Source organism: Manacus candei, unplaced genomic scaffold (genome assembly GCF_025592945.1).
Source record: "Manacus candei isolate 608988 ecotype Guabito, Panama unplaced genomic scaffold, ASM2559294v1 h1tg000073l, whole genome shotgun sequence".
Lineage (NCBI taxonomy): Eukaryota > Metazoa > Chordata > Aves > Passeriformes > Pipridae > Manacus > Manacus candei.
This window is the reverse complement of record NW_026138121.1, coordinates 204,735-214,546: the sequence shown is the minus strand read 5'-3', so window position 1 is coordinate 214,546 and position 9,812 is coordinate 204,735. Positions and strand designations below refer to the sequence as shown.

The 9,812-nt window shown below is 56.0% G+C and overlaps 1 protein-coding gene across 1 annotated transcript; it reads right to left on the bottom strand.

The window, feature by feature from the left end:
* Nucleotides 1-1,476: 1,476 nt before the first annotated feature.
* On the bottom strand, nt 1,477-6,902 carry TULP1 (TUB like protein 1). Its single transcript, XM_051808932.1, has 11 exons — nt 6,758-6,902; nt 6,041-6,175; nt 5,684-5,788; nt 5,441-5,575; nt 5,158-5,249; nt 4,735-4,911; nt 4,235-4,347; nt 3,642-3,750; nt 3,338-3,436; nt 2,879-3,050; nt 1,477-2,043 (listed from the first exon to the last, which is right to left on the bottom strand). The coding sequence occupies exons 3-11, from the start codon at nt 5,727-5,729 to the stop codon at nt 1,910-1,912; spliced, it is 1,077 nt and encodes a 358-aa protein (XP_051664892.1). The 5' UTR covers nt 5,730-5,788; nt 6,041-6,175; nt 6,758-6,902; the 3' UTR covers nt 1,477-1,909.
* Between the last annotated feature and the right edge of the window lie 2,910 nt (nt 6,903-9,812).

The window sequence follows — 9,812 nt, the reverse complement described above, 5'->3', positions numbered from 1 at the left end:
CTTGTCCCAGTTTCAAACAGATGTTGAGTTCCTGGCTGGATTTGGGCAGAAAGCTCTTGCTTTCCTCACATTTGCTGGCCATACCTCACGAGGGATGCTGCCCCTGAACTGCTGTGGCTGGTTCTCCCTTTAGCTCACAAGACAGTCTCTGATCTCACTGCACGGGTAATGGACAATGTCCCATGCCAGCCCGTTGTCCCCAAGTTGTCCACCTCCCTCTGCCCCTGCCATGAGCATCTGCTGATGAATGATGGAGCCTGGATTCATGCAGCTGGTGAGAAAATTTTCACTCTCATCTGCAAAGCTACCAGAGCAAGATGTTCGGCAGTGGTTCAGCAGCAGCTCATAGTCCCACTGTCACTGTCATCTGTCCTCAGCTCCATGCAGAGACAGGTTCGGGCCATGTCAGTGTTGCAACACTGTCCCGTGAGGACGAGCATCCCTCTTGCACAATTACATCTGTCTCATCCATCTACTACTCCTCAGCCCAACTGCTCCAGCTACCTCTCAGATGCAATAACTTGAGGGGTTCAGATCACCTCCAGAATGGGGAAACAACCTATATGTGTCCTGGGAAAGGAAGCCCAAATTGTCCTCGGGTCAGTGCATTAGCTGAGCAGGTAAGAGAAACTGCTCAGGGAGTTGAGGACGGTGTTTCAGGGGACCTTGGCATATCCCTGTATTTCTTATCACTGAATTAATCAGATTTGGGACTGTCTTTGAAGCCAAATCCTCACTCCATAAAGGTGGGATTGTGCTGCAGTAGGAGCATGGGCTGATCTGCTCTCACTGAGCTAACCCCTCTCCAGCATCTCCCCTTCTCACTGTCTCCCTGCAGCTCCCCATGATACCCTACCAGTCTGAGACAGGGGGTGGCACCTTCTGGTCACCACCTCCCCATGAACAGGGAGCACCAGTGGGGCCAGTTGCAGCAGTGGGGACACCCAGGATGTGTGGGGTCTGGAGGGATGTTGCAGGGTGAAGGGGCAGTGAGTGGTAGAGGCACAGGGGGTTTGGCAGGGCCTGTCTGGGTGCTGAGCATGACTCAGCACCACACCACACCTCATGAGTCACTCCATTGCTTCCTGGGTGCACCCTCAGTTTTCTCTTCCAGGTCCCTCCTGGAGAACTGACCCAGCTGGGCCCCCTGCCAGCAATGCCAGCTCTGCCTCACGTGGATGCTGGCCCTCCTCCACTGGCACCACCATCCCTCAGCACGTGCCCATAGGTTGTCAGTGCTCTGGGTGCCAGGCTGCTTCTCAGGGACCCAAATCCCCAACAGTTTCTGGGCAGTGGGGTGAGACCCAGTAGGTGAAAAGACACCATGGGCACTGGCCATCCACTCACACCAGGACAAAATGGGGCAAAAGAAGGGCTTTGCGCCCAGTGGGCATCGAGCCAGGATGGGGGTCTCTAGCTGGGAGCTTGGGCAGAGCCCATCTGCATGTGGGCTCTGTGCAGACTCACAGAGGGATGAAAAAACACAGAGCAAGGAGACCACTCTCTCACTGGGGGACTGAGCATAAAAATACAAATCAGAATCTAAAAAAAAAAGAAAAAAAATGGGGGATGAGTTTCCAGGATCCGAGTCCAAGAAACATCTCAAAGGGATGAGATAGGGCTCACAGTCAGCCTCATCTGCTAAATATACCTCAGGCCTGACTCTGCCATCACCCCAGACCAGCGGTCTGTCCTGAATTTGCTCGGAGAGGGTGGCTGCAGCTGGATGAGCATCCCATGGTGCTTGGCAAGCATCATGCTCTGTGAACCACCCCAGGAGCAACTGTGACTGCAACCATGCACTGGACAGAAGGTGGAAACACAGGGAACGGAACAAGACAGGGATGAAGGAGCATCCGCCGGGCACTGGCAGGTGGTCCCGGTGGTCCCAGCAGGCCCAGTGCAGGCGCTACTCGCAGGCCAGCTTCCCGTCGAAGCTGGAGAGGGCGATGGCAAAGGCCTGCACAGCACAGAGAGGGTAGTTGTAGTCCATGGTGAAGGCGTCATCCGCCACACGCCCAAACTGCATCACGATGTAGTCGGCTGTGGAAAAGAGGGCGAGCAACTGGAATGTCACCTGTGCACCCATCCTGCCTTTTCCCAGTGTCTGAAAGAAGCTGCCCACCCCCCAGCCCCAAGCTCTGCCTGTGACTCCCACACTGGCTGCACCATACTGCAGCACATGTTATAAAAAAGCATCATTTTCTCATTGCACAGTCCAGCACAAGGACCACGGCACCCTCTAGTCCCTTCAGCAGCCCCTTCCTGGGAGTCACAGTCCCCCAAGGGACAGGGACCGCACTCCCATCCCCTGACTGTGGGACTGCTGCTACTGGAGGGGGGTGACAGGAAATCTGTAAAAATAACCAGGGGCCCTCAAGAGGTTTCTTTCTGTGTAGTAACCCAACACCCTGGAGGCTGAGAGCTTCTGACTGTACCAGACAGGTGACAAGTGGCCACATCCAGACAGAGCTGCTGCCACCCCTGACGGACTGTCCCCAAGGTACAGTGTGGCTTGGGCTGAGCCCACTGGCGATGTGGGGTGCATGATGGGGCTAAAGCTCTGGGGTGTTCTGGGCTGAGTGGGTGGCTGTAGTGTGATGGGGGGCTCAGCACCCTACAGGATCTGTCCTTGCTCTAATCTCTGTGGCAACAGGAGCCCTGCACGCTGCCTCTGCCAGTGCTGGGGCCCAAGGGCAGCTTCTGCGCAACACTGATCTCCCTGTCCGGCTTCATCCCAGCTCCAGCAAAGGCAGGCAGGACCCCAAAGCATGAAAAAACTAAACCTCAGCAAAATAAGGGGGTGCTGGGGCCAGTTTATGAGGCAGTGCTTCCCCACCTCATCCTCCCATCCCATCCTGCCCCCTTTCCAGCTTACGGTCACTGCCATGAACAATCTGGAAATTTTTGACAGAGGCATGGGTGACCCGGCCATGGAAATTGAGGACATAGGATTGGGTCTCGTCGTTCCACACTGGTGCCTTGTTGTGCAGCTCAATTACATTATCCATGTTTCTGTTCTGCCATCGCATCAGGAGGCCGTCATTATCCTGGGGAGGGACAAGAGCAGGGAGAGCAAGGTCAGGGTGACTTCCCCCAGAGGCCTGCCACCCTCTGTGGTGTGCCTGGGGGGGATGCTCTGTAGCAGTACCCACATGGAAATGGGATCTGTCACAGAGAAAAAAGTACAGACACTGTGTCTCCCACCTCCCAGGTAAGTGCCTTGAATTTCAGGGACATCTGAAAGCCTCTCCATGCTCCAAACTGGTAAAATCCAAGGTGATCCCCAGCAAACCCAGCCCCCAAGGAGTTTCGCCCAGCCTAGCCCCTGACTTACATTTCGGGGACGGATGGGCACCCTCTCACCATCAGCATTCATCCCAGGGATGATGACCGTCATCTTCCGGGGACCTTTGAAGCCTAAAACATTGGTCTCCTGCAGGAAAAACCGCGTCTCTAAAACCAGCAACCACCAGTGGCTGCAGCCACTCATGGGGGCTGAACAAGGACTCAGGGATGGCTCCAGCTCATCCTGCATCCCTGCAACTCCCCTGGGGCAGCACCCAGTGAAGGGGTGCATGTTGGGACCCCCTCGTTGCCTGCCCAGGAGGTCCAGGAGGGCTTCCCACGCTGCTGCTTACATAGACCACGGCCGAAAGCTCCTGCCGCACATTGGACCAGTCAGCATTGGCTCTGTCGGGGTTTGCACCATTGTCGAACACTGTGAACCTCGTACCCATCAGGTTGGATCTGCAGCCAAGGATGAGAGATGGTCATGGCTGATGCCACTGACAGCCCCACAGCCACCACAGCCCCCCTGTGAACCCTCTCCAGGCACAGGCTTTGTTTTGGTCTAGCTGCAAACCCCTGACGCAGCCCCCAAGCAGTGCCATCCTTCCCACTCCTTAGTCACTTGCTGTGGTTCAAGGCACCCTTAAATCAGGGTGTTACGGGGTGTTGCCACTACAGGGATCCCCCAGCACTGCTGTGTGGCTCCTGGTGATGCAGTGGCCTGGGACTTGCTGGGCACCTTTTCTAGCCATGACCTGTCTGCTGGGAGGAACCGGACAAGCCTGTTTTCCCCTCTCAGCCCCCTGCCACTCCTCAGGTCAGACCCAGCAGTGGGAAATGCTGAATTTAGCCTCCTGTCTGACCCAGCCATTTCTTGGAGCAACCAGTAATCCATGGGTGGGAACAGGGTGCTGCAGGAATGGGGTGCCACCTCTGCTCCTACCTCAGCTTCCCGATGAAGTTCTCTCCCCCCCGTGACAGATCAGTGGGGTCGATGGAGATGAGGTAGTTGGAGGTTTTGCTCTTCTTACGCTTCCTCCCAGCAAGGAGGAACACCTGGTAGAGCAGTTGGACCATGTGAGGATCAGACACTGTCACTGCCATCGACAGTGCTGTCTCTGGCTCACCCCCCAACAGGTCACTGCCATGACCTTGAGCAAGTCATGGAGTGAAGATGATCCCCAAAACACTGGCTGTGCCATAGGGTGAGAGGGGCTGAGCCCAGCCCAGCATCAGCAGGGCTCTCTAGTTGACACTAGCTCATCATCCCAGGTACCATCAACGTAGGGCATTTCCCAAGAGGAATTGCAGGAGAGGGAAGCAGCCCCATCCAGAACCCACCACCACAGTGGGGTACAGGTAAGCATCCCCCCAGAACCCTGGGAGTGCTCCCCAGGATGGATGCAGAGCCCCATGAGTCTCCATGCCCTCACCCTAACTAACCTTCTTGTCATTATCCAAATGAAGGTAATAGGTGGGGTAAAGCCCCCGGTCCATCCCCTTCTTGTCCCGTGTCACCCGGCACTTGATGGTCACCCCCTGCGGCGCTGGCTGCAGCACGAACTCCTCCAGGTTGTCCACCTCAATGACAGGAGATGGGGGCCTCTCCTCCTTCAGCTGCTTCATGAGAGGGGAAGGTGACCCCAAAGTCAAACCTGCTGAAAGCCCCCCTCCTTTCCCAGTTAGTTGCTCCTTGCTTCCAATTCCCCCCTGGGCTGTGGCCCTGCAACTGATGGCTTTGGAGATGATGCTGCAGTGGGTCTTGCTGGGGGATGCTGCAGCCTCCCAACTCACCCTGGGTGGAAGAGCTGCTCTCCCCCACCCCACCCCAAGGGGACCCCCATGGATCTGAGGGGTCCTTTGTACCTTCTTTGATTTCTTTGCTTTCCCCTTCTTGTTGGAGTTTTTCTGCAGGGTTTCCAGGATCTCCTCCTCACTCTCAGCCCCTTTGGGAGGAACTGCAGGCAGGAACAGGCAGGGGCACAGAAGGGGGAAGATCCTGACTCTGCTGAGCCCCAAAATCAAGCTTGGCATAGACACATGCCAACACCATTAATTGTAACCCCCATCCTTCACGACCAAGCTCACCTACACTCCCAGAAGCCCCTCCAGCACATACCACCCTCCATCACTGGTGCTGGACTCTCACCTTTCTTTTTGGATTTTTTCTCCTTGGGGGGGTCCCCACCAGTCTGGAAGAGGGATGCTGGGTTTTTCTTCTTCTCTGACCTGATGGGTTTGGTGCTGGAGTCAGAATCATCCTCCTCATCACTGCTGGTGGTGACTGTGAGGGACATGGGGGAAATGGTCATGCAACACCAGGTGCTGTTGGCTCAGGGTGATGCTGTGGGGCAGCAGGACTGGATACCTCCCCCTCCTGCTCACCCTATACCTTTCTTCTTGCTTTTCTTCTCCTTCTTCACCTGAAACACGGACATTTGCTCCTTCTTGGTGCTTTTGGCAGATTTGGCTTTGCTGTCAGAGTCACTCTTGTCTCCTGGTGGGACAGAGGAGCTGATGAGCTGCTGGAACAGGCAGTGATGGGGACAGGGAGGCAGCAGGGTGGAGGGTAGCAGGAAGGGCTGGGCTGGGGGTAGATTGAATGGGGAGGGGGCGATTGCTCTGCAGCACCCTGAGCCTCCCGGGACAGTGATGGGAACCGGATGCAGGCAGTTCCCTCATCCCAGCAAAGACAGATGCAAATGATGACAGAGCCAGGCTTAGGCTATCCCTACCCCTGGACACTCACCCTTCGGCTTCAGCTTTTTCTCCCGGCTCTCTCCTGAGGGGGGGTCTTTAGGAAGCTTCTTTTTGAGCTTTTTTGGCGGGTCTTTATTCTCCACCTCTTCTTCCTCTTCTTCATCCTCCTCGTCCTCAGCCAGCTCTGCCCAGAGGTGACACCATGGCATCAGCAACGCAATGTCCTCTTGCAGCGGGGACCCCCAGCCTCGTGGTTTGCGAGGACGGATCCTCTTGCGACAAGACTGGCCGGAATGGACAGTCATCCTGTCCCAGCCGGGGTGCGGGGCTGTGGGTCCCGTCCCGTCCCGGTGTCCAGCGGCGCGTGGGACGTGGCCGGTGCCGGACGGTGCCGGCGCGGTCCCAGCGCCCTCTCGCGGCTGCAGCCCCGGTGCAGAGGAGGGGTCAAGCCCAATCTTTTCCTGCAGGAAGGTGGCTGGGGACCTGATGGCACTGGCTAGCCACCAACTGCCACAATCCCAGGGAGTGCGTCACTCCCCACCTCCCCCCGGTCCCAACTCCCCAGCCAAGGCCATGAGTGCAGGTCCCCTGACATATTCCCATTCCTCCCAGGTCTGTAGCTGGGTTTTGGCCAAAAAGCTCTGCCAGGGGTGTGCAGAGGCCCAGCAGACACCGGGAGCATCAATGGCTCTGGTGGGACATGGTGCATGGGTACATGAGGAGCCATGAGCGAGTGCCTGCAGAGAGGTGGGTGCTGTCACCACACCTTGCTGCTTCTTGGGGCCCTTGGCCACATGGGAGCGAGGTGCTGGATTTTCCTTCTTCTTCCGAGGCTCCCTGGTGAATTTGGAATAGGCATCCTTGTCGCTCTCCTCCTCTCCCTTCTCCTCCTTTTTCTTCCTCAGCTTCTTCACCCCTGCACATTTCAAGAGATGCTCGTGATGGAGAGAACGGCAGGTGCAGGATGGGGCCACGGCGGGTTGGGGGGGAGGGGGGTGGGTGGGCAGTATGTCCTCCCATTTCTATGGGAGCTGTGGTGATCTGTGCTCACCCTGTGCTGGGGCATGTGGCTCCTCGACAGCCCCCGCCTCACCCGGCTTCTTCACCCGCAGCCGCCTTGGCTTGGCCTCAGGCTCCAGCCCAGGTTCCTGCCTCTTTTTCTTCAGCTTCTGCCCCCACAGATGGTGCTGCAGAGGTGGTGATGGCCTTAAACCCCTTTTCTCTTTGTGAGGCAACCCCTGCTCATACAGCACCAGCTCCCTTTCGGAAGTACAGCTGTGCTTTTCCTGGCCCAGCATGGAAGCAAGGACCCGCTGTGGGGTAGGGGGACACACTTTAAAATGAGTGACTTACCATGGGGCAACCCCCCAGGGAAGGCAGAGGAATGAAAACAGAAAGGACTGTTAGCAGACAAACAGAACAGCATCTACCCTGGGACAGGCAGCCATGTGCCAGCCCCAGAGACAAGGGGTTGACAAGTGATGCTGGCACTGCCCTGACACCATGGACTGTGTCAGCATAGAGGAACAAGCCACACTGTGCCACAGGGACCCTGGCTGAGAGCCACTCTGGGCACTGATGGGCACTCTGGGTACCTGAGCCAAGACAGGGTACACGAGGAAGGGCAGACAGCTTTGCTCCTCACCTCCATCTCTCACCCCCGCAAAAGGAGCTGCAGGGCCTTGCTGGGATGGAGGTCAGCAGGAGCAAGGAAGCAGGAGGATTAGACACAGCATACCTAATCCCAGTTAGCTGGGCTATAAATAACCCTGATTTACCAAATACAGAGCATGTGGGTCAGCACTTGGCTCTGGAAAGGAGGTATTTGGGGAGTGGGTATCAGTTCAGGGCCCTCAGAAGGCAATCTAAGCAAATCCACATGCTCTAGAGCTTCCACTACCTAAGAGAGCATCTTTCCCCTCATAGGGATTGTGTTCCTCCCAGATGCTCCAGGGTGGTGGGTGAAGGTGTTTTGCAAAAGGTGTGATCCAGACAGATCCCAGTGGGATCCCAGTACTGCAAATTTGGGGAGGGGGAGCTGGGAGTCCCACAGTGAAGCTGGGAACCAGCTGTTTTCTTCCATGTCAGCAGCTCACACTGAAAAGCTCTTTCACATCCCCTAATCCCTTAAGCAGCTGCAGGGAGGACAGCCATTCGTTACTTAATGAAGTTCTTTGAGGAGGGGGTGCTGATTAAATTGGGTGGTGGATGAAATTGCTGCTGAGACCCCTCCAAGGTCGGGTGGTACGTGAGGGCTGTGCCGAAATGCAAGAAGGGGGTCTGGCTTTCAGGGTCACAGCCTGAGGAAAGTGAGTCACAGCTGACAGCTTAACTGAGGGGCTTAATTAAAGTGTTAACTAGGAACTAGGAAACCGCCACATGGGGTACTTCAAAGTCATGGAAAGGGGGTTCAGAAGGATGCACAAAGGAGAAGGGAGGGCTGTGGGATTTTCTCTACCCACCTGCTCTGAAGAAGGTTCCCAAAAACCTCGTGCCCTCCTGGGCTGCAGCACCCCAATAGAGAGCCCATCCAGCCCCTAGTCAGCCTTGGTGTGGGGCTCCAGGGTTTCAGGGTCTCTGATGACTCCAGCCCTTGAGGACAGCCCACAGCAGGGAATGGTAGCACATGGGATGGAGGGGAAGGATTTTTTCTCACCTGTTTGGGCTTCTGCTGCTGGGGGCTCCCTGGCTCCTCGCTGGGACTGTGGGGCACAGAAAGCAAAGCGGTGAGGGCTTTCAGACCTCCACAGACCTTGGGGGGCATGAGACTGCCCCAATTTTTGGTGAAGGAGGAAAGGTCAGCCTTTCATGTGGCTCCAGAAGCATTTTCCCCTGTCTCGACTGGGTCAAGCTTGTCTGACATCATCCTTTCTAGCAGGGAGCACAGGACAGGCTCTAACTTGGGCAAGGGTGACAGCAAGGAGGTTAATTTGGGGATTCCCCTCTAACAAACGCTTTTCCTCTCTGTAAGTCAATGAGCATCATCACACCAACCCCTGAAGCAAAAAGACTCTGATAAAACTGCTCATTAAATTGCATTTAAATTGAAAATAAGAGAAAAAGGCACTGGAGGAGATGGGAGTCTGGTGGGGACAGCCAGCACATCATCCACCCCACAGGTCACATTCTGCCCCATGGCACTCACCTGTCCGCAGCCCAGACCTCACGCAGGATCTCCGTCTGCAACGGCATCGCTTCCTCTGTCCTGCCCCGACTGCCTCCCCTCCTCCCTGGCACCAGTTGCTGACCTTCTGGTGCTGCAGCCCCTACCAACCCAGGACCGGATCCATGGGGTCAGTCACAGCTACAATAGTCTGAGTGCTCTTATAGCATTGGCTCAGCCACCTCCACAAGCCTTTGTGGTGGGAGGAGGAGAAGGAGGAGGAGGAGTAAGAGCAGGTGAAGGAGATGATTAACTTTATTTCTCCTGAAACTCACTTAATAGGATTTCAGGGGCTGTCAGCCAGGCTTGCTGGGAGAGCAGCTGGCAGGGTAGTAATTACAGGAAAAGGGGGCTCTGCAGGAATGTAGAGGGTGCACAGCTCCTCCCTTGCTGGGTGGGGTCCCCAACACAGCAGAGCCACTCACTCCAGTCTGGTGTGGGCAGAGGAATGCTGTCTGACTGTATTTAGGGTTATCCTCCCTGGATATTCTTTTTTTTTTTTTTCACCCAAAAAGTCTTCTTGGTGAGAGAATAGCAGGATTTGGACTGGTTTGTGTGAATTGTGCATGGAAAGCCCATGCAGGGGTAGGCAACATCCCTGGCTCCAGGCAGTGCTAAGGGTTTCCATACGGACCACCACTTTCCTTCGACCCCTGTC